The 24,760-nt window shown below is 43.0% G+C and overlaps 2 protein-coding genes across 2 annotated transcripts; one reads left to right on the forward strand and one right to left on the reverse strand.

Moving 5' to 3' along the window:
• Positions 1–340: 340 nt before the first annotated feature.
• On the forward strand, positions 341–5,307 carry chgb (chromogranin B). The gene is made up of 5 exons (XM_077220996.1): positions 341–504; positions 727–773; positions 863–956; positions 1,349–3,057; positions 4,756–5,307. The coding sequence occupies exons 1-5, from the start codon at positions 459–461 to the stop codon at positions 4,810–4,812; spliced, it is 1,953 nt and encodes a 650-aa protein (XP_077077111.1). The 5' UTR covers positions 341–458; the 3' UTR covers positions 4,813–5,307.
• trmt6 (tRNA methyltransferase 6 non-catalytic subunit) lies at positions 5,035–22,942 on the reverse strand. The gene is made up of 11 exons (XM_077220997.1): positions 22,623–22,942; positions 21,212–21,342; positions 21,011–21,120; positions 11,860–11,951; positions 11,676–11,759; positions 9,161–9,285; positions 8,722–9,047; positions 7,744–7,829; positions 7,396–7,498; positions 6,896–6,982; positions 5,035–5,804 (listed from the first exon to the last, which is right to left on the reverse strand). Exons 1-11 carry the CDS (start codon positions 22,730–22,732, stop codon positions 5,607–5,609), a joined length of 1,452 nt encoding a protein of 483 aa, XP_077077112.1. The 5' UTR covers positions 22,733–22,942; the 3' UTR covers positions 5,035–5,606.
• Positions 22,943–24,760: the final 1,818 nt, after the last annotated feature.

The following is a 24,760-nucleotide window of genomic DNA, read 5'->3' on the forward strand; positions in this document are numbered from 1 at the left end:
CAAGGTGTTTTCCTCATGGGGACCAAAACATTTTTCTACAAGGATTTGAAGTTGGACTTTTGACTCAAAACTTGAAAGGCAAAGCCCATGTTACAACTTGCCTCGATATCCTTCTAAATGTAACGCAACATATAAAACTCCTGGATTGAAAAATGGCACAGAAAAAAAAAAAAACATATATATATATATATATATATATATATGCACCGATATACACAGGCTGGAGTTGAAGATTAGATAATTTAATTTAAGTGGGGGTCTCATTATGGTTTCACATTAGGCGTGACGTAAGCAACCACGAACTCACGAGCTCAGACCCTGTGTCCCGCGCGCTCAAAACAGACGCAGCGCGCACTCCGAGCTGCAACACGCGGAACGGAGTCTCTGCCTCTTGAGTCTGGAGACAAGACAAAGACCTTTCCGGAGAAGATTAACAGCAGACAACATCTGAGTGTATCATGAAGTTTGCGGCTTTGGTCTGTTTGGTTGTTTTCCTCGCTGCGGGTAAGTGAAATTTTCATAAAGAATCATTGCATAAATCATTTCAGCACCATGGTCAGCGACACGACAGTTATGCTGCAGAAACAAATAGTACATCACAGTGGGAATTTTCGTTTTTTGCACAAGTAAAACGTATGGTTAATTCGTGACATCGAGATGAATAAGCTTAAAAACATTTTGCATTACGATTTGCACGAATATGATGCGAGGCTTTTACTATCCCAGATGGAGATTCCATACCAGTTGAGCAGGACAGCCGAAGAGAGGATCTGGTATGCTGTAGCTTCCGTTTATGAGGAAAAAAAACCCTAATGCATTTATTTCTCTATTCGTTTTATTTATGTACACACTTTCATTTCAGCTTACCCAGTGTTTAGTTCAGATCCTCTCAAAGGTGCTCTACAAGACTGATGATAATCCAGTGCATCCAGAATGCAAAAACATCCTTACACCAGGTATGTTGTTTCTTTGCACTGTTCGTTTTGTGTTGCTTCTATGTGTTTTGGAGGAAAAAGAACATTGATTTATTATTGGATTAACTCAAAGGTGACTTTTTATGAAATGTTATTCTAGCATGGCACTGTTTGCAGAATGAACTTACATATACATTCATTAAAAATATCATTTGGACATATAACATGAAAACAGACTACACTATCGTCATAAATTCTAATCTTAGTACATTGTGTTTGGTGGAGGAGACAGCTATGGGTCAGTGGTTTCATTCTAAGACTGTGGAATAATAATTGGATGTATTCATGCAATGCATAAAGCAGTGGAGTGGAAATGAGTTACAAGTCATTTGCATGTGTGTTTTGTGCCCATTTTTATGTCTCACTGAATTCAGGATCAGGTCATTCCACAGTTGTGAAAAATCAGGAAGATGTTTTACAACTGGCTCAAGAAGAGCTGAAAAAACCAAGAGGAGAGTCTAAAGTCAAGGAGGATGAACTAATTAAGGATCTTCTCAAAGCTGACAAACGCGAAGAGCTGGATGACGAACGGAGCCAGGAAGAGTTTCCAAATTTTATGAAAAGAAGAATAAAAGACAGGCATGAGGAAATGGATGATGAACGGAGTCAGGAAGTTTTCCCAAGTTTTATCAAAAGAAAAATCAAAGAAAAACGCGAGGAACTAGATGGGGAGCGGAGCCAGGGAGAGTTTCCTAGTTTTATGAAGAGAAGAATCAAAGAAAAACGTGAGGAACTGGATGATGAACGGAGCCAGGAAGAGTTTCCTAGTTTTATGAAGAGAAGAATCAAAGTAAAACGTGAGGAACAGGATTATGAACGGAGCCAGGAAGATTTCCCAAGTTTCTATAAAAGAAGCTACAAGCATAAAAGAGAAGATTACGATGACGAGAGAAGCCAAGAGGAATTTCCTCAGAAAAGACATTTTTCCATCCTTTACAAGCGTGTTAACCCCGATGAGGAGCGCAGCCAGGAGGAATTCCCTCCATACGAGTATAAAAGGAGTCATCTTCTGGCCAGCAGAGAAAAACGTGAAGAACCAGACTATGATAGAAGCCAAGAAGACTTTCCAAGTTACACCCACAAAAGGAACTACGGGGATGGAGAAGAAGAGGACGAGGAGAGTGAGGAGAGAGAAAAGCGGATCTGGAAGCCATCACATAGATACCACCACAAGAAAAAGCACCAAAAACGCAGTGAGAATGAGGCTTTTGAAGAACCAGACTATGAAAGAAGCCAAGAAGACTTTCCAAGTTACACCCACAAAAGGAACTACGGGGATGGAGAAGAAGAGGACAAGGAGAGTGAGGAGAGAGAAAAGCGGATCTGGAAGCCATCACATAGATACCTTCACAAGAAAAAGCACCACAAACGCAGTGAGAATGAGGCTTTTGAAGAACCAGACTATGACAGAAGTCAAGAAGAATTCCCAAGCTACACCCACAAAAGGAGCTATGGAAATGGCAGGCACCAAAAACAAATCGAGGATTTGCTGAATGAGCAATCTGAGGACATGAACTCTCAGGAAAAGAGGTCTGAGGAATCCCTAGAGGTAGACGAGGATATTGCAAAACGATACTGGAAACCCTCTCATAGATACCACCACAAGCGTGGTGACTCCATAGAGCTTGAGAATGAAGATGAACCCATCTCAGAGAAGACTCACAGTCTCCATGAGTCAATAGACAAGGCCTTCAAGCTACGTTCACCTGAAGAAGAGGAAAAGGAAATTGTTCATGAGCTTAATGAAAATGAGCTGAAGAAAGGACACAAGAGTCCGGCAGAGGAGAAGCAGGACAGGGAGGCTGCGCTGAGGTACCTAACAAAGAAAAAGAATGAGTTAGAGGAACGTCTACTTAACAAAGGTGCTGTCTATGAGAAACGCTCCCCTTGGATTTACAGAGGATACTACCATCCAGCCTGGTATAAAAGAAGCCACAAGGTGGGTGAAAGCACTGAACACCCCAACCTCAAACTAGAAGAGGTTGCAGAGACCCTCCGGTACAAAAGGGGCCTGCCTTCTCAGGAGTCGTCACCTGGGGAGGAAAAGGATGTCTCCCAACAGAAGCTTTTCACACCAAAGGAGGTATAGTATGGTAGTTTCATCCAACAGACAGTGCATTTATTACCAGGATTGCCCACTGAGAGTTACCAAAGGTTCCTTGTCTTGCCAAGGTTGATTGTTTACCCTTAACAGTATGCTCTTAGAAAAAAAGTGCATACATTTTACCTTTAGGGGTACAACAGCATGTTGCAACGGCAGTACCGTCAAAGGGACATATTCGTACCTTATTTACCCCAGGAAAGGTTCAAAGTACACTAAAAGGAGAATAAGGGTTTTTATATGGAACCTTAAAGGATTGTGTAGTGCTTCATATGTATAACTTTTAGGGGTTCCTATCATGGGATAATTTTATGAATTTAGTTTTAATTCATTTTTTAGATTGATTAAATGTTATGGATTAAACAGCTGGTAAACATACTTTATCACTATAGAATTTTAAATAACCCATTAAATATTAAAGTATAATGCAACAAACATTTCTCCTGCTATAGATACTTTTTGACATAAAGGGTTCTTTAAAACTGTGTCAAGAACCCTAGGGTTCTATATAGAAAACCATATAACTTCTCTTAAGAGTGTAGTACCTTAAGGATTCATACTGTATTACAACTCTAATATACACCTTTTAGGAGTTGATAAAAATAAAAAGTTGTCCCTTTATGGTTAATGCCCCAGTGACAAGCTGTTCTACCCCTAAAGATACATTTTTGGACATTTTGTTTTTCTTCTGACAATGAAAACATTTTGGGTGTCTTCCAACTTTGATTCAACCTGTTTGTAGAGACACCAAGTCCTGGAATTGGTGTGCAAGATAAGAAAGATATCCAAAATGTTTCTGCTGGGGAACCTTTGGGAATTGGTTTGGGAAGTTTAACAAATGGCCCCACTGAGCCCTAAAGCCTACATTCCTAGTACAAACGGGTATAGAAACCATGGACTGACCTGAGATGTTTATGAATAGACAGGGATGCATTGCAAGCAAAAAATGACATTAATGCAATCAAACGTTGCAAATGGAGCTCTTGGAAAAACAAGGCCAGTTTTTCTGCTTGAAGTAGCTTATCTGTATCTCTGCTTGCTGAACTTGGGCAAGTGGAGTTACTAAGAGAGGACGTGGGTAGACAGTAACCCTTTTCTCAGTTTTTATTACATGCAACTCCAACTGCACCAAAAAGTGGTAATTACCTCTCAGCAAAAATGTATCTCTGGTGACTACTTGTGTCAAATGTACTCCTATTACAAGGACATTTGAGTTTTCTAATATCCCTGCAAGCTATGCAGTAACATTACTTTTAGTTGAGGGTGTTGAGGGATAGCTAGACACTGTATGCTCAGAGAGAGCCTGCTAAAGAGCATCATTCCTCATGACAGGGATATTGTATAACTAAAGGTACTTCCTTTTAACTTTTCTACTGAGACTGTGGAAATAGGATTGACTAGAGCAGTGGTGTCTGGAGGGCCAATGTCCTGCAGAGTTTAGCTACAACCCCCTTTAAACACACCTGAACCAGTTAATCAAGGTCTTACTTGGCATACTAGAAACTTCCAGGCAGGTGTGTTGTAATTGCAACGAATTGTCTTTCATTCACAAAAACAACCTTTGCAAACACAAAACGATTGTAAACAGATTGCAAATGGGGACTGATTAAGGCAATGGTTTTTAAGCATCACTTAAGAGTTAGAAGTATTACATTTAATTGCTGCTCTTTCTTTCATCAGTTAACCGAACTTGAGAAACTGGCCTCTGTGGATCATAAGATGAAAGAGACAACTTAACCATTCCAAGAACCAGCTGAAACATCATCTTCCTCTGCTGCCTGATTTAACTTTCCATCAGCTTTATGCGTGCTCACTTGGGCTGCTTTATATGAATGCATCATATGTTGTACCCATTTACAACTGCATAAGACTTTTGTTATTGATGTAAGTCGTGTATATTTAATGTGATAGTCTGAGAAACAAGTCTAGTCTATAAAAAGCAAAACTAGCTCGATAATGTCATGTGAATTATTTTTCTCTTTATTACATAATCTAAAATAACAAAGACAAATGCCCATGTACTATTGACTGCATTTAAGAGCATGCTTCGTGAAAGATGCTGTACGTGTTTAAAAATGACTGTTGTTCTTTATGGCCTTCAATAGAACCCCTGCATTGTTTGCATTTAATAAAATGTGTAATTATGGGACCAAAGCTGACGGATGCAGTTATCATTTGTGTTTTGATGCTGGAAGCCTTTTGAACATTATTAAAAACGGATAAATATACAGTTTCCCTTAGCGATGAATGATTGACTAAGCTTTATTGTCAGCAAAACTTGGTTTTTCGCCAAGTACAGAGGATGGTATCTTTTACAAAAGTAAATGCATGTTTTACATCCCCCACATCTTGCTAAAAAATAAATAAATAAGGACAAGAGGAACATTCTGTAGCTCTTAAATGCAAATCTTGGCAAAAACTTTTAAAAAAAAGTAGACTTTGAATAATAAAGTCATACAACCATACAGAGAATAAAGCACTGCCTGAATGTGTGAGTCAACACTTATTTGGTTTCTTCTCACTTAAGCAAGTTAAACTAAGCTAATTGCCTTGGCAGAGCCGTCACAAGATGAACTAATCTCATCCAGTTTCAGCCTCTTGGCGGCAGGCTCCTCTGATTTGTGCTGATTCCTAGCTTTGGCAGCGTCTGTAGCGACCGTGGTTCCAGACAGCAGATACCCTCCACCTCCACTCATGAGCAGCACTGGATGAGTCCGATTGGGCAACACCTGGAATAATGATACAGAAATGAAGAAGTCATCAAAGTCTTTCTAGGGGTGGGCAGTATGACCAAAATCTTATTTCACAGTCGTCTTATATAATAGTAATTGTATAACAATGTAGCTGTTTTTGCTGGAAATGCAACAAAAAATGTTTTTGCATAAACCATGGTAATGACAATTTTTTGGAAAATCCAGAGATTTTAATGCACCACAAATGTTGATTTTTTTTAATATATGGAATTTGATAGATGTACACTACAATTCTAAAAAAACAAGACTTGTTTTTGTCAAAAATACAGTAATATTGTGAAATATTGTTACAAGTAAGTTTTCTATTTGAATATATTTTAAGATGTGATTTATTCCTCTGATCAAAGCTGAATTTTCAGCATCATTACTCCAGTCTTCAGTGTCACATGATTCTTCAGAAATTATTCTGATATGATGATTTGATGCTCAAGAAACATTTCTGATTATTATCAATGTTGAAAACAATAAGCTGTTTGATTTTTTTTTTTGCGGGAACTGTAATGCATTGCATTCAGGATTAAGTTCAAATATTTATTTGAAATAAAAACAGTGTAACTGTCTTTAATGTCACTTTTGATCAATTTAAATGCATCCTTGATGAATAAAAGTATTCATTTCTTTTCTTTTTTTAAGAACAAAATCGGTAACACTTGGTCTCTGTCCCATTTGTTAACATTAGTTAATGTATTAACTAACATTAACTAACAATGAGCAACAGTATTTATTAACCTTTGTTAATTTTAGTTAATAAAAATCCAGCTGTTCATTGTTTGTTCATGTTAGTTCACAGTGCATTAACTAATGTTAACAAATACAACATTCGGTTTTAATAATGTATTATTAAATGTTGAAATTAACATGAACTAAGATTAATAAATGCTGTAAAAGTATTGTTAATTTTTAATTCATGTTAACTAATGTAACCTTATTGTAAAGTGTTACCAAAAAATCATACTGACCCCAAACTTTTGAACAGTATTGTAAAAAAAAAAGTATAAATCAAAGCCTGGCATTAGAGCAAAGTCAACTGTGTAAAATGAATATTCTTTATTGAGATGAAGAATTACCTGGTAATGCCTGAGCCAGGAATCTGTTAATCTGAGACTGATTGCTCCTCCTTGTTCCCTGAGCTTTGTGTAGCACTCAATCAGCGGCTGTCCAGAAGAGATTAAAGAGTAAATATTACCAGAAGCAATTATCAAAACACTCCACTCAAATTGAATATGCAAATCTTTTTAAAGCAATGGTATACCCTGATTTACAACGGAACTGAATCAACACTGAACTGACTTCAACAGAACAACAGCCGAAATGCATCATTTTCCTGTTATCACTGTAAAGCTGCTTTGAAACAATCTGTATTATATAAAGCACTATATAAAAAAGGTGACTTGACTTGATTATATGGTATTTTTTAGGCCTTTGGAGAGCCTGGCAATAATCGGAAATAAAAGTCGACATTTAGCTAAATAACCACTTCCACGTTTGTGTTCAACACCATGACGATTAGTAGTTCATTTTCGGGTGAACTGCCTCTTTAAAACTCTTGTCAAATCAATCGCTTTACCTCTCTGTACTGGCAGTACACTACGAACGGCCGTGATGGTGCTAGGAACTTCAGCAGACCCATTAACACGGGACAGGGGTGGAACCGACAAGCAATCACCAACCTGAAACAAACATTCGAATCAGCTTCACCCAGTATCAAGTAGGCGAATCACTAGAAGACTGCAGATCAGTACAAAATATGACATGACAAGACTCGTCAATATTACAATAAATCATTTATATTACACAATCAACTACCAGGATATATAAAATGTTGGTTGGTTTTAAATGCATTTAGGGCTGGACAAAAAAAGTTAAAACTAACATTTTAGCTATATAACAAGCCTTTAACTACACAAAAACATACCCATCTGCATTTCTCCCCTCTAACAGAGCAGCAGCAGAGGCCAACTTCTTCCTCTTCTCCTCCATCTTCACCTTTTTCTCTTGAGCCTGTGAGGTTAGAACGGTGGATTAAATTAAGTATTTGACTTATACTGAAATTTTAGGAAAACTCTTAAAAGACACTTCTACCAGCCTGACTAGTTAAAATTGCCCACGTACATTGTTTAAACGTTTTTTTTTGTCTGTTGTCTTCACACATATCATTTCACACATTTCACCTCAAGCTGCTCTCATTTAAACTTTTGTCTCCTTGGTAACCAAGTAGACTTTTGAAAACACTTTACTGAAGGCAAAACAATACATTTTTAAACAGTTTGATTAGCTGTTGTTTAATTTTTATAATTATTTACATTTTATTCATATTTTAAAAATGGACTAAATACAGCACATTTTTAAATGATTTGTGGATATTTAGCTTTTTCTTTAAATTATCAGATATATAAAGTATATAGATAGATAGAGAGAGTTTTAAAGGTATTCATTAATATTTATAATTATATAAATTATATTCATATTTTAAAATGGAAAAGTTTGGTTGTGGACAAAATATAGATAGTTTAATAATTTGTGTTTATGGATACTTTTGTTTAAATTACTTTTTGAACAAAATAATAATTGATTATTCTATACAATTTTTAAAAATGGAAAGGTTTGGTCTTGGAGTTTTTGTTTAAATGCTCTCCAGGTAATAATTAATATGTATAATAATATAAATAATATCCACAATTTAAAATGGAAAGATTTATATTCATGTTTTCAAATTTAGAAACAATAAAATCTATACAAAAAAGCAAAAGCAACAAAAAATAAATGAAGGCATGGAAATGTTTCCAATCCAATTCATGTTAACATTACATGTTTTTATAAATCAACCCCTTGGACATAGTAGTTGCAGAAACACCCAAAAATGAAGTGATATGTGAATGTTAAAGTCTCTTACCCTCTGTTCTCGCAGTCTTTCTCTCTCCGCTCTCTTCATTTCTTCTTGCGGGTCGACACTGACCTCCATACTCTCAGGTTCTGATTTCTTCTCCTCAGACACACCTGAGTTTTCCTGAGCAGAGTCAGATCCACCAATCCTGCTGCTGTTGGCCTGGGAATCTGCGTCCTTCTCCGTCAAATCCAGGGTTCCCGCCAGCAGAGCGTTAACTTTGCATAAAGGGAAGTCATGCAGCGTCTCGTGGAAGTGTGACGGGAAGCCGAAGCTCTCCATGCCGGCTCTCGCTGGCCCTCCACCGGGATACATCTGAATCACTGAGCCAAAACCTGAGGAAGAAAACATTCAGATCATCAGCATAATGAACAGTGGTCAGCTGATATAGGCTTCTCAATAGATCTATTGTATGAAGATAAAACAGTGAAAAGTAAAGTGTGATTACCTCCCATTCTCTCCATCACTGAGCCCAACACAAGACCAGCACAGGTCTCAAACACAATGATTTTACTGCCAGCGTGGATGTTACCCAGAGTCAATATCTGAGCCAATGTGTCGTACCGCAGGTGACTAAAAGAGTGGGGAAAATACTAGAAATGCTTATGAAACATTCAAATCCTGATATGTACTAGTACAGGGTTTCTCAAACTGGGGTTCAAGCTATGAATTAAATCATAAAAATGTAAAATAAGCAATCAAAATAAAACACTCAGTAAAAAATGACATGTTTTACCCTTTTACTTGAAATGAGGAATTTATATACATATAAACTTTTATGTTAGATGCAATTAATCAATTTGACAGCACTAAAAAAACGAATTAAAATGAAAAAAGCACATAATAAAATTAAAACAAAAATCTGAAAATAAAGAATAAAAGCCAATTCAAAATATTAATACATAATAGTATAAATAATAATAAAATGACACTGAGAACTGTGACCATGTGGATATGTTATTAAAGAAGTAAAACATTAAGCTATAATTTTTCAAGTAAATGTTTTTAGGCTTGGATAAAACGTACTCTAGTATACATATCAGTATACCTGAAGGAAAACTTAAAATAATAAACTGGACATGTCCCCCCACCCACTTTTCAAAATCCCCTTTGTGTCCCCCCCACTTTCAAATTCGTTTGTTTGTTATTATTTTTTTAACTGCAAGAGGAGCAGGGCCGAGCAGGACACAGAGAGCCGTCCAGGAACATCATGTGCACACACAATAGCTCACTGAAAGATCTCATGTCACAGTCAGCGATGAAACACCAGAAACAGATTACAGATCGCTGGTATAATACAGTGCTGGAAATTATCTACTTTATAGGTAGGCCTATTTGTGCTGTACAGAAAATTAGCACCAGGTAAATATTTTAATTTGTTCATTAACTAAGGGTGGTTGTTTATGCATGAAAGACAATAATTAAAGTAATGATCAACATTGTCATATTCATTTTGCTGCTGTCTATCTGCAATTGATATTACAAAATAGTGATTCAACACACAAAGTTCTATTCTAAACACCTGGGGTTTGGTGGATGTGTCTCTGACAAACATCCTGTGCAACAATTGAATTATTTTACATTTTCAGGTACAGCGGTTAGTTCGAATTAAAGTTTATTTAAGAGTGGAAATTGAGTCTCATTATTTAAATGGCGATCGGCCCTTATTAAACAAAGAAAGTAAGACATATTTTTCATATACATAGTTTAGTAGCCTATTATTCTTTTAGTCAGAATTTATCATTATAATCAACTTTATAATCAACTTTAATTATTTTGTATCATCATAGTCCCTAAATGTATGTAAATGCAGGATATGGGATTTTCCCCCCATTATGTGATCCCACCCCCACACCCCACACTAGGGATGGGCATTCGATTAAATTTTCTTAGTCGATCGTCGGGAGAATTAACGATCGACTATCGATTAATCATTAATATTTTTATATTCAAATTCATTATTTATTTTTATATGATATACTTTTTATAAATTAAAAATGCAATGAAAATACAAAAATACAGCGCGTTTTTCCTCGATTGGATCTTTATTACAAGATGATCAACTTGTGGCAGTAAAACTGGACGTTCGGTTAGGCTAAACTTGAAGATATATGCGCTGCGGTGCTCTAAAGCAACGGAACCTGCAGCTGCGAGTTGGCGTTCTTAAACAGAGACCTTCGTTTGTTCCAACATAATAAATAATAAAAAAATCATGTTAAACAATAACTTAACCAAAAACATAATAACACTTAGATCTGACAGGTTTTGTCAAAATGTAACTCAAAACTATCCAAGAACGGAGTCGAGAAAGAGGGTGAGAGAGATTAGCCTACCTACTGTAACAATCAATTCGGCTAGGCTACTTAACAAAGCCTCATAAAAAATAACTAGTAACTCACATACAACTTCTACACCAGTCTACTGATTTTTGTTGAGAAAGATAAGCATGTTGATGACATGATCTGAGGTCAGACGCGACCGCAACCTGACCGTCAAGCCTCGTTTACACTTTCGCCTGGCTCTGTAGCGCGAGTCTCCACAGACTGCGCGCGCACCTCTCCAAACAGACGAGGCGTTTATACTCGACGCGCTCGCCTGTGAAACACCGAATACCGCAATGACGTCATTTTTGCCGCGCTCACCTTCGCGCTCGAGCGGACGCGTCGATTGATAACAAGGCTTCAGTCCAGCCGCTGAAAACACCCGCTTTGAGGGGACTGACGTTGCCGGGATGCACAGGTACCTCCGCGCTAACTTGACCAACCAGCCCGGGGAACACGTTCACTTTCCACTCACACTACGCAACGCAGCAGCATAAGTTTAATGATAATCGATAACAAATTAACGTGATCGACGAAATTCTTAATGATCAATAATCGATCGTCGATTAATCATGCCCATCCCTACCCCACACAATGATGACTTTTTATTTTTGAGTGAACTAGTCTTCCTAGATCCCATACCATATTTTTCCTGGTTCTCTGCCGTGGTACATCATGGCAAGGAGTCGAGCGGAGGGTTTCAGGACTGTTATGTCACTCTCGTACCTGTGTTCATAAGGCAAGGCAAAGTACATGTTAATAGTTATATTTTTCGAGTGATTGATACAATATGAATTAAAAATGTTTATCAACTGTTTGAACTCACTTTTTCTTTTTCTTCTTGATATATTTCGCTTGAGCAAATTCAGTTTTGTCCTTGAATGTTGTACTGTTGTCTATGAGCTGCTGAACAATCTCCTTAAATGCACATGAAAGAAAGGACATATGAAAACCTTAATACCTTGTATACGGGTATGGATAACACCACAAAATGCCTTGCTGTCAAGAAGTGTGCTACTTTTCTAAGCAACTGGCCTAACACATTTTCACCAGTGAGTGATTAAACAGCAAAAATAATCTCACAGGCTTACACTGAAGGAGGGACCAGTCATATTTGGATTCAGTCCTCTATTTAAGCCCTATATACACAGTCACGCTCACATACAGTTCAGTTATTTACGGGAGTGACAACCACTTTCTATAGCCACAACAGGCTCGAAGATTTTAGCCTACATTTACACTGGCACCCCCCAAAAAAACAAACAAAGAAATCGGATTTTTCACGCACATCTGACAGATCAGAATTTTTTGCACACGTGTAAACACAAAAATCCGCATGAGATACTATTTTTCCGCATTCTTTGTAAAACACTTCCAAACGTGGTTTTAAATCAGATACATTTCCGACAACTGGACATCTGACCTAAATCTAAACACGTATATCCGATTCCCCTTTGAATTCCAAGCCACCACAAGGCGAGGGCGACACGTTTACCCACAAAGATAGCTTTTTAATGTCATATTATGAAGCAGATGTGCCAGTATGCGCTGGTACTAAAACTCACAGCTTATTTACTGAGGTGGAAACTTTATAGTTAAAGGGAACTTATGCCCTTTTTTCAGGACGTAATATAACTCTCAGGTGTCCCCAGAATTAGTGGTGGGGGAAAAAATCGATTCTGTTCAGTATCGCGATATTTTGCGCACGCAATTATATCGATACAGTAGCGCAAAGTATTGCGATATTTAATTATAAAATTATCTGTTTTACTTTCCGGTTCTCTTACGAGAGTATCTCTCGTACTGCGTAATATCTTACGCTATGGGGAAAACCTCTTTTCCACGAGATATTGAAGCCAAAAATTATCCTTTAATTTTGATGAATGTAAAAAGCTGTGCGGCAGCGTGCAGACATAGGCAAGACGGCTCGCGCGCCTATTGGCTGCCCTGCGGCAACAGCAGCAAGCCTATCGAGAGAGGCCCTGCGTGACGTGACATCCAATGGGGGTGCTTCGTGCCCATTTCGTCGCGTCCCGTCAGAATAGGCGTGGCCTTGGCGACAGGCTGATACACACTGATTTTCAACTCTTCAGCGAAGCACTACTGCATCGCTGGATCCGGAGTGAGAAGCCGCACCGTCTGATTGTAAGCCTTCTGCGGGACGAGCCTTCGAGCCTGAAGTCACTGGCCTGCACCTCGCCGCCTTCAGCCGCCGTACCTGCTACGCTTTCCGGCGTTCATATCCTTTTCACTGCTGAGTGTGTGTTCGCCGCTGCGACTCACACTATATCTCTGTTTCTATCTGTTCTAAAAGAGCAAGCGTCTTTTTAAAGATGCAAAGATCCTGCGGCTCGTGCCGAGCCACACTCAGCAACGGGGACCGTCATGTCATCTGCGTTTCCTGCCTGGGTGAGGATCATGCAGCTCTCGCTCTCGTCGAGGGCGGATGCCCTCCTTGCGAGCTAATGCCTATGGTGACTCTGAGGACTCGCCTGGCATCCTTCTCAGAGCCTGCACTTCAACCCGCTGCGACGCGGCGCAGTAAAAAGCGCCGCGCTCAGCATGTTCCCGAGCCCTCTCCTGCCCGCCTAAGCTCGCCGGTTCGCCTGCTAGCTTCGCCGGCATCGCTCGAGTTACTCACCGATGGACAGCGGCCGCCGTCTGCCACCGCTTCCGCCATTGAGATCGACGAAACAGCCGAGGCTTGTTCTATCCTGGCGTCGGACAGCGAAGATTGGGCGAGCTCTGTGGACCTCCCCTCCGCTGTTCGCGAGCCTTCCGGGAAAAGAGCGGGCATTGAGTCTGAGTTGATGCGTCTGCTCTCTCAAGCCGTCGACAACCTCGGCCTCGACTGGGAGGCGCCCGCGCAACCCCCGCGCAACCGACTGGATGGATGTTTCCTCAAGAAGGACCACGCCCCATCACAGTCCAGACCCGCGCCTTTTCTTCCTGAGCTTCACGAAGAAGTCGCGACGTCTTGGAACGCCCCCTTCTCGGCCAGAATGCGTACATCTGTCTCTGCTGCATTCTCCACTGTGGACGGTGCGAAAGACAGAGGGTACCTTTCTCTTCCTCCTGTGGAAGCAGCGGTAGCATCACATCTCTGCCCGCCCTCTGCTGGACGGCGAGCACAGACGGTGTTGCCATCTAAAGCCTGCCCAGTGACGTCAGCCATGCACAGTCGCGCTTACACCGCCGCCGGGCAAGCTGTGTCGGCGCTACACACAATGGCCATCCTGCAGATCTTCCAGGCCGACCTTCTCCGAAAAATGGACGAGGAAGGCGTGGGATCGATCAGCGTTGCGGATTTAAGGAGCGCTACAGACCTGGCTCTTCGCGCCGCTAAATCTGCTGCACAGGCCGTTGGGTGGAACATGGCCTCTCTCACCGTGGCTGAGAGACACCTATGGCTAACGCTGTCTGAAATGACGGATTCGGAGCGCTCTGTGTTTCTCGACGCGCCCATTTCGCCAGTGGGCCTCTTCGGATCTGCCGTCAAAGATTTCGCGGACAGATTCCAGGAGGTTCAGAAGACATCGCAGGCTATGAAGCACTTCCTCCCGAAGCGCTCTAGCTCCGCAGCAGGTCGCTCGAAACAGCCGTCTGCCCGTAGCTCACAGCCACAGCCTGCACCACCCGCCGCCGCTTCTCAGCGCCGCCAGGCCCGAGAACAGAGACCGCGCTCTCGCTCTGCTGGACGCCGCCCCCCTCAGCGCGGGCCCCGGCCGAGGATTGAGATCAAGCCCGAGGTCTCAAAGCCTTCCTAGCCATCCTAGGAAAGCGACGGTGTTCAAATCTCGCTGCGGCCGGATTTTCACCGAAACATTTCGCTCGTCCAGTTCCATGCGATGTGTCTTTTCCAGTGTATTTAGCAGTCAACAATTCGGTTCATTTGCCCGCTTGCCTGCACACAACAGCCGTTTTTACGGCTACCCAGATAAATCCAATAAAGAGTGTATTTTCTGGTGTCCCGGCCATAGCCGATGGTGTTATGAGTGTTGTAAGAATGCCCACGTCACAGTGCCCATTCCCACACACAGACACAGCCCGCCACAGTTCAGGGCTAGCACAAATAAAATCGACTCATGTCGATTGTGCAAATTTAGTGAATGTGCCCACGACACAGTGCCCACAAACACTACACAGTGCGTGTCCCACGGTTTCTGTAAAAACGAAACCAACACATATTCAGTCAGCGCAAGCCGATGGTGTTTTCAGTGCAGTAAATGTGCCCGCTGTTCCGCGCCCACATTCACTCACAGACACGCTGAACCCTACGGGGTTTGTCCCGCTCGTTCTCTCTCCACAATTTGTCATAGAGAAAGCGAGTGCGAACAGGCTGCCCGCCGTGATCGACGCGCTCCCCGCCTCGCACACTTTAAACACAGTGTTCATGTCTCAGCAAACCGAAGCTCTGCAGCCGCCGCTGTGCCGCGGCCAGAGCCCGGATATCATTCTGCCTCTAGCTATCCACGCGAATGCATGGGCAATGCTTCCCGGGGTATCAGAATGGGTGTTGAACACTATAAAGAGAGGCTATTCGCTACAGTTCGCTCGACGTCCCCGCCGTTGCACGGCGCGTGTCGAAACCACGGTGGACAACGAAGTATCTCATCTACTTCTAACCGAAATAGCTAAACTACTGAGCAAAGGGGCCATAGAACCTTTATCTCAGGCTCAGAGCGAAGGGGGTGTATACAGCAGATATTTTCTGGTACCGAAAAAAGACGGGGGTCTCAGACCCATTCTAGATCTGCGACAATTGAACAAAGCGCTTCTGAAACGCAAGTTCAAAATGCTGACAACCAGCAAAATCCTCGCGCACTGGCGCCAGGGAGACTGGTTCATGTCAATAGATGTCAATAGAAAGACGCCTATTTCCAAATACAGATTGCGTCACGTCACAGGCGATTCTTGAGATTCGCCTTCGAGGGCCAGGCATATCAATACACAGTCCTACCGTTCGGCCTGTCTCCAGCACCCCGTATATTCACGAAGTGCATGGACGCGGCTCTCGCACCCCTGAGACTTCAGGGCATGCGAATTTTGAACTACTTGGACGACTGGTTGATTCTAGCTCGATCACGATCAGAGCTCATAGAACACAAGAACGCATTACTCGAGCATCTCGAGAATTTGGGTCTCGCAGTCAATTGGGCGAAGAGTTCGCTGTCTCCCAGCCAGAAAATCTCCTTTCTGGGAACAGTGATGGACTCGCTGTCTATGACAGCACGTCTGTCGCCGGAGCGAGGACTGAACATTCAGCGCGCCGTGAAATCCTTCCGCCACGGCTCCATAGTCCCGCTCAAACGGTTTCAGAAAATGCTGGGCCTCATGGCCTCAGCATCTTCAGTACTTCAGCTGGGCCTGCTTCGCATGCGCCCACTGCAGTTATGGCTGAAAGCACAAGTTCCGCCCGGGGCTTGGGCCGCTGGTCTGTTTCGCCTCAGGGTCGACAGGAAATGCGTCTCGGCTCTGAAACCTTGGAAAAAAGCCGACTGGTACCAGTCAGGCGTGAGTCTGGGGACTCCCTCGAGTGTGATGGTGGTGTCCACGGACGCCTCCACCTCGGGATGGGGAGCGCTGCTCGAGGGCAGACCGTTCTTTGGCCAGTGGTCAGAACGGGAGAAGCTCCTACACATAAACTGTCTAGAAATGCTGGCAGTAGACAACGCGCTAAGGCGCTTTTGTCCCCAGATAAAAGGCCGCCACGTCTTAGTCCGGTCGGACAACATGTCAGTGGTGGCGTACATAAATCACCAGGGCGGCGTCAGGTCCCGAAGCCTTTACAGGCTGACGAAACGCCTCCTGGACTGGGCTCAGCACAACCTGCTTTCACTGAAAGCAGCGCATGTGCCTGGTCACCTGAATCTGGGACCAGACAGACTGTCCAGAAACAATGTCCCAGCAGGGGAATGGTCGCTGCACCCGCAGATGATCCAACTGCTGTGGGAGATATTCGGCAGAGCGCAGGTGGACCTGTTCGCGTCCCAGGAAAACGCTCACTGTCCGAACTTTTTCTCCAAGAGCAGGGACACGCTGGCCCACGTATGGCCCCGACGCCCCCTCTATGCTTTTCCCCACGTCTCGCTCCTGCCTCAAGTGCTGGAACGAATCAGGGAAAATGGATGCCCAGTGCTGCTCGTGGCTCCGCTATGGACGAACCAAACCTGGTTCCCAGTCCTGATGCAGCTGACCAGCACCTCCTCTCTCAGGCAAAGGGCTCGATTTGGCATCCTCGCCCGGAGTTATGGTCCCTACATGTGTGGGCCATCAACGGGTACCCACTAACCTCCCGGAGGGAGTGTTAAACACGATCACGCAGGCTAGGGCCCCGTCTACTAGACGGCTCTACTCCTCGAAATGGTCAGTGTTCTCTACCTGGTGTCAAGCTCAGGGCTTTTCACCCGTAGACTGCGGGGTTACGGAAGTGCTCTCCTTCCTTCAGGAGCTGCTGGATAAGGGTAGAACCCCGTCCACGCTCAAAGTATACCTGGCGGCCATAACGGCGTTTGCAAAACCGACGTCTGGCCAGTCACTGGGGAAGAACGACCTCGTCGTGCGATTCTTCAGGGGAGCTTGGAGGCTGAATCCTTCCAGACCTCCCTCAGTCCCTATGTGGGACCTTTCTACGGTTCTGGAAGCCCTGAAAGGTGCCCCATTCGAGCCAATCCATTTGTCAGACATGAAGCACCTGTCTTTCAAAACGGTATTTCTTGTGGCTCTTGCTTCAATGAAGCGCGTGGGGGACTTACAAGCGCTTTCAGTAAGCGCGTCCTGTATTGAGTTTGGGCTTAATGACTCAAAAGTCATACTCAAACCAAGGCACGGGTACGTGCCAAAATCCCTCAACACACCGTTCAGGGACCAGGTTATTTCCCTGTGCGCCCTCCCGGTGAACAATGAGCAAGCGGATGCTAATCTCCTTTGCCCCGTCAGGGCGCTGAGAGCTTATGTGTCCCGCTCGTCTGTCTTCAGGCAGACCGAGCAGCTCTTTGTTTTGTTTGGCGGACGCTACAAGGGACTGGCCGCATCAAAACAGAGCCTATCCAGATGGATAGTCGATGCCATAGCGCTGGCTTACACTTCTAAGGGCCTGCAGTGTCCTTTGGGTGTCAGAGCGCACTCCACGAGAGGCGTGGCCTCTTCGTGGGCGTGGTCTAGTGGGATTTCCTTGCATGATATCTGTATGGCGGCGGGCTGGGCCTCGCCGTCTACATTTATAAGGTTCTATAACCTAGAAGTTCCCGCCTTACAGGCCAAGCTGCTGTCGGTCTAGAATTCAGTACTATCTGTCCCGCTGCGCCGGCGCAGAATGCTGAGTTTTGATTGAGTATCGCTCGCTGATCGATGGAACAGCTCCATGGGTGTTGAATAGCCCGTATTTTTGCCCAGTTCAGGCTGAACGCGTTCACCCTGTCTGCGGGATATACTGTTGACATAACTAGCTCCTATGGGATGCTATTTCGTGGGGAATGATAGTGGTAGCCTCTCTTCTCCGACTCTCTGTGAGTCTACGGTGATTATGCACTATATGAGCCCCGGGCTACTGCCCTTGGGACTTTGATGTCGGATCCCAGTACGCACGGCGTCTTACATTGTGTTCCCCATAGCGTAAGATATTACGCAGTACAAGAGATACTCTCGTAAGAGAACGTACTCGGTTACTAACGTAACCTCGGTTCTCTCTAGAGAGGGAACGAGTACTGCGTATCTTGCCGTGCATACAACAGCGCTGGTTCGCTTCAGCGTTGAAAACCAGTTTGTATCAGCCTGTCGAGCGTATTTATAAGCCAAGGCCACGCCTATTCTGGCGGGACGCGACGAAATGGGCGCGAAGCACCCCCATTGGATGTCACGTCACGCAGGGCCTCTCTCGATAGGCTTGCTGCTGTTGCCGCAGGGCAGCCAATAGGCGCGCGAGCCGTCTTGCCTATGTCTGCACGCTGCCGCACAGCGTTTTACATTAATCAAAATTAAAGGATAATTTTTGGCTTCAATATCTCGTGGAAAAGAGGTTTTCCCCATAGCGTAAGATATTACGCAGTACTCGTTCCCTCTCTAGAGAGAACCGAGGTTACGTTAGTAACCGAGTACGTTTTCTCAGAGTTTACTCTGATCATTTACATTTGCGTATAACATCCACAAGGTGGCGCTTGTTGCGGTGCTTTGTTGTCGTACATTCGACAGCAAATTCAAATGAAAATGGCTTCAGTATTACGGTTGTACACGACGCTCCGCATCTTTCAAATCGAAAGTGTGGGTAAATTTCGGTTTTATGATTATTCTCAGGTTTATGTTACTCTATTATGTCTGCTTTATGTTACTCTATTGTATTTAAATAATTTTAAGTTATGTGCTGGGAGCTCAGTGAGTTTTGTTTGTTTCATATTAAATATTACCTGCTCGTTCTTGTCTGTCAGCGCGTTGTCATTGTCCTCTATTTTTCACTGCTTGAGAACATGGGTTGAAATCGCCCTCTAAACCCTCATTCACTAAGTTAGGTCTATTCCCTAAATTAACGTTAGTCCACTAAAGGGTGGTGATGGCGCAGTGGATTAGACACATGCCTTTTGATGTGAGAGACCCGGGTTTGAATCCACTGTGAGACACCAATGTGTCCCTGAGCAAGACACTTAACCCCTAGTTGCTCCAGAGGCGTGTGACCTCTGAAATACAGCAATTGTAAGTCGCTTTGGATAAAAGCGTCAGCTAAATGAATAAATGTAAAATAAAATGTAAATGTAATACTGTTCACTTGAAGGAGTGAATGAAAACGAGTGAGCGACAGGCGTTGAGCGTACATAAGCTGTACATTCGTTAATGCAGTGCAATGTGGGACAGAGACGCGATCTGACACACGTCCCATTTTCTCACAAATCTCTACGTTTATTTAAATAATTCAAGATTGCCCTTATGAGAACACTCGACAAAACTGACATTTTGGCATAATTTGTGTGTGTTATGGTTTGTTCAAGCCCGAAAGAGAACTTGATAGTGATGCGCGTCTTTTCTGTGGGTCGTGTGTTTGTGTGTGTGAGTAATACAGGCAGGATTTAACGGATACTGCGTAATTGCGTTAAACATTTTTAACGCTTTAAACTTTTTTTTTTTTTTTTGCGGTGCCGCGGTGGGCAAGTGATGAAACCAGTGTTGCAATGTGTCCCGAAAGTTCAAGAACAAGTTTTTCAGTTTTTGCACTTCAGTTAATGTGTAGAAGATAATGTTTACAGAATTAAATGTGACATTTAAAGTGAGGTGAGCGGTCTTATTTTCCTAATTTTTTGTAATGCCTTTGAATAATATGGGGGACGTGAATCACAATATCGCAGAATCGAATCGCAATACTTGCTGTATCGCAATATATTGAGAATCGCAATAATATTGAATCGTGGCCCAAATATCGCAATACTATCGAATCGTCACATTTTTGCCAATTCCCACCCCTACCCAGAATGTGTCTGTGAAGTTTCAGCTCAAAATACCCCATAGATCATTTATCATATAATGTTCTAAATGCTTATTTTCGAGAACAAGGATAGATGATCTTTCTGATCTCTATCGCCGTTACCCTTACGTGACATTTAATTCATCATCATGAAAGTTTGTTATATATCTGCATGCGTTTTAAAGCCATATCAGTATACATTTCTGATATATGGTTTTCTATGTGTAGATCTGTGAAATATATGTATTTAAGTGAAAGCAGCGTAATATACAGTACCTAATAATACAAATAATAATTATATAATAATCAAATAATAATCGGATAAGTGATAAGACTTTTCAGTTTTATCGACGTTGCCATCTTCGATATTATATCGGTCATTGTCGCTATGATTACTGGTAAGAGGATACAGGTTTGACTCCCCATACAGACAGTATTCAAGACTTTACAATAAGTTGCTGTTTGAATGGAACGAGACTCACACCTAAATAAATGCGGTTGCAAACGTAGCCTTTACTCGGGTACATACCTGCCCCTTTAACCCTTGCTCTTTCAGCGTTTCAATATCATCTCTGGTCAGTTTTTGAGATCTGCCATCATCCACTATATGTCTGTTATCCTGGCCTGCTTCCTTAGAATCTACGACAGTGGAAAAGAGAAACAAATTCATCTCGAACGAGAGAAAATAAATGAATACACAGATAACAACACAAATCTGTAATATCATTACCTAAAGAGTCTCCTGCACGTTTTACTGCCTTGGGTTTGAGTGAACCGCCGGCTTCGATTTCAAACATGGTCCTGTACAGCTGCCCAACCACATTGTCCAAGAAGAACCACTGCTTCTCAAAGATCACTTTCCTAAAACACACAATACACAGAATGTCAAATCAAAGCAAGTGAGGCAAGCACAAGCACTTAAAAGCAGGGTAGGCGATTTGTTCCAGAAACATTTTTGTTATGCTGGTTGAAAGTCCCTTCACATCCTGATAGCAATATTAACTAAGTTAAGTGGTCTAAATATATATAGTCTGTGGAAGGGTAGAACCATAAAATACAACCTGCCTGTCAACGTATGTTTTTTAAAACCTCCACACAACTGTTTGTGCAGACATCGCTTGTCATCAGTGCGCTTCATGCTATGCAGAGAGTTAGACAGATGTCAGTCACCGAGCACATAAACAAACAGCATCTGCCTTTTACAGTTCCTCATGAAGCAAAACAACCAGCTTATGCTGTTCACGCCATAACTACTGTAATTTGGAAGATATGGAAACCCGTGAAGTTAAACGCTGAGTGCTTTGTGACTATAATTAAGCGTTTTAATGGCAACACTATCAGTGCTGAAATGAATCTGCAGCAGTCAGGTGACACAGGTCAGAGCTCTTTACTGTAATGTGCTTTGAAACATGAGGTAGTTTTGTTTGCTCCCTGTTGTGCGCGTTCATGTGTTTTGAAGGAGTGGCAGCTTTGGAGAGTGTGGGATCTCATGGTTTCATAGCTAGCATGCTATTGCTATCCTAACTTTAAAGTCGACATGAGACAGAAGTTGCGATAGAATTTTCTTCCTTATTATGACGAATGAAAGCTTTCCCAGACAAGAAAAAATGTTGGGCGGGACTTGATTGGATGATTGTGGTTTGCTATTCATGGATCTCATGTGAGTGACAGGTTGCCATAATATTCCATTAAAAAAAAGTAAAAGTTTAACTGGAGTGGAATTTGCATATTATACTTTATACTATCAATTGTCAGATTTACAACAGCTAAAATTATCAGCTGCTCATTTTTTACATGGCTTTACAAAAGCAGTGGTCTTCACATGAAATCGCAAAAAAACGACTATATATATTTTAGAATAATTTAAGTACAAAGATGAATTTAAAAACTGACATGAAGTCTAAGTTTATGTCATGTTTACCTTTTGCAGATTATTACACCGAAATAGCGCAGAAAGCAATACATGTCTGATCATTTTAATATTGTAACTTTTCTTTTATGTGCAGGTTTAATTCGTTTTGTAATCCCATTGATTTTCAATGTGATTTCAAGGTGGTGTATACAAAACCTCAAGCCATTGAACCTGCAAGACTTATAACTTATAAGAAATATCACATTTAATAAAATATTGTTAAACTCACTTTTTATTTTCGACCTGCACTGATTTGAAGACATCTCCTCTTTTCAGCACTACATAATCTCCGTACTTTATAGTGCTCTCAGCATCACTGTCATTTACACACTCCGCCATTTACTGTGATCAGCGTGGATAAAGATCGCCCGGAAATGTTTAAAAACAAGTTTACACTTCAACAAACCCGAAGCAAAAGTGGCAGTTTCTGTCTGCCAACAACAGTAATTACACAACAAAATATGCTCCTTAGTTATCCCACGTGTGTTGTGTTCCTTCACTTCCTGTTCTGAAAGGCCAGTTAATCGAGTGCTGATTTCGAGAGCCACAGTCTGTCCGGAAGACTACTAAGTCACAGATCAAAACGATTTTAGTCACCTAAAAATAAACGTGTACATTTAATATATATCCTCATTTTTAAGTGAATAAACCTCACATTAGGTTTATAGTAATAAAACCTATATCAAAAATTATAATTGTGTGTATTAGGATATATGTATTTAGATGTTTTGTAGGCTACAGCACTATGGTCTGACTTGTGACTTGTGACTTGTTTATAACCCATGCCTCTAGTCGAGTGGGCCTTGACACCTATAGGGCAAACCTGACCCACTGATGTATAGGCCATAGAAATGGCATCCACTATCCATCTAGACAGTCTTTGCTTCGTGACTGGATCACCCTTAGATCGGCCACCAAAGCAGACAAACAGGTGTTCTGACTGTCTAAAAGACGCAGAACGCTCCAGATAGATTCTCAGCGCCCTGACAGGGCAGAGAAAATTAACCTCCCCATCCTCAGCCGAAGGGGGAAGGGCTGATAGCGTAATAACTTGTGCTCTAAACGGCGTTGAGAGCACCTTGGGTACGTACCCATGCCTAGGTTTGAGAATGACTCTGGAGTCTTCCTTCCCAAACTCCAAACATGCAGGACTCACAGAGAGAGCCTGCAGATCTCCCACTCGCTTGATAGATGCCAATTTCAACAGGAGAGCAGTCTTTAGCGAGAGTGGTTTTAGATCAACCAACTGGAGTGGCTCGAAAGGCGGTCCCTTCAGGGCCTATAAGGACCGTGGAGAGGTCCCAAGGCGGCACCGAAGGGGGCCTGGAGGGGTTAATCCTCCTAGCGCCTTTCAGAAACCTTACCACCAGGTCATTTCTTCCCAGTGAGTGGCCAGCCACCAAAGCATGATGCGCTGCGATGGCTGCCACATAAACTTTGAGCGTGGACGGGGTGCGGCCCGCGTCCAGTAGCTCCTGCAGAAAGGAGAGTACCACAGATACCTCACATGACTCTGGGTCAACTTGATTTTTCGAGCACCAGCTGGAAAAACCCGACCACTTCAAAGCATACAGGCGCCGAGTAGACGGGGCCCTTGCTTCAGTGATAGTGCTCAAGATTCTGTCAGGAAGGTCCCCGGGTACCCGTTTAGGGGCCAAACATGGAGGGCCCATAAATCGGGTCGGGGATGCCATATCGTTCCGTTGGCCTGTGTGAGGAGATCCTTCCTCATTGGAACAGGGCAGGGGATCGTGTCTGACAACTGAACCAGCTCCGGAAACCAAGGTCTGTATTTCCAGAGAGGAGCCACCAGAAGGACTGGGCATCCGCTCTCCCTGACCCGTTCGATGACCTGTGGGATCATCGAAACGGGGGGAAAAGCATAAAGGGGGCGGCTGGGCCAGGGATGAGCCAGCGCGTCCCTGTTCTTCGAGAAGAACACCCTGCAGTGGGTGTTTGCTCTCGAGGCGAAAAGGTCGACTTCGGCCTCGCCAAACATCTCTCATATTAGACTGACCGTCTGAGGGTTCAGGGACCACTAACTTAGGGGAGCGTTGCCCCGTGAGAGCATATCCACGCCCAGATTTTGGACGCCCGGGATGTGCGCTGCTCTCAGAGAGCTCAGACTGGATTGTGCCCACAGGAGGAGTTCCCTCGCCATAGCATGCAGGTTGCCTGACCTGATGCCACCCTGGCGATTTATGTAGGCCACCACTGACATGTTGTCCGTACGGACTAGGACGTGGTGACCCCGGAGGTTTGACAGAAAAGCTTTCAGGGCCAAACCAACTGCTTTAATTTCCAGACAATTGATCTGTAAGCTCTGCTCCGTGCTCGACCAGAGGCCGGAGGCAGGCTTGCCCTCGT

Source organism: Siphateles boraxobius, unplaced genomic scaffold, assembly GCF_051911475.1.
Source record: "Siphateles boraxobius isolate OS27281-9 unplaced genomic scaffold, OSU_SipBor_1 8, whole genome shotgun sequence".
Taxonomy (NCBI): Eukaryota; Metazoa; Chordata; class Actinopteri; order Cypriniformes; family Leuciscidae; genus Siphateles; species Siphateles boraxobius.

What these genes read in the sequence shown, in the direction of transcription:
- chgb (XM_077220996.1), top strand. Translation starts at nt 459, where the DNA reads ATGAAGTTTGCGGCTTTGGTCTGTTTGGTTGTTTTCCTCGCTGCGG. An exon ending in GGTTGTTTTCCTCGCTGCGG is followed by an intron (nt 505 to 726) that starts GTAAGTGAAATT and finishes TTACTATCCCAG; the next exon opens with ATGGAGATTCCATACCAGTT. An exon ending in CAAAAACATCCTTACACCAG is followed by an intron (nt 957 to 1,348) that starts GTATGTTGTTTC and finishes CACTGAATTCAG; the next exon opens with GATCAGGTCATTCCACAGTT.
- trmt6 (XM_077220997.1), bottom strand. Translation starts at nt 22,732, where the DNA reads ATGGCGGAGTGTGTAAATGACAGTGATGCTGAGAGCACTATAAAGTAC. An exon ending in ATCAAGAAGAAAAAGAAAAA is followed by an intron (nt 11,760 to 11,859) that starts GTGAGTTCAAAC and finishes TTATGAACACAG; the next exon opens with GTACGAGAGTGACATAACAG. An exon ending in CCTGGCTCAGGCATTACCAG is followed by an intron (nt 5,805 to 6,895) that starts GTAATTCTTCAT and finishes TCATTATTCCAG; the next exon opens with GTGTTGCCCAATCGGACTCA.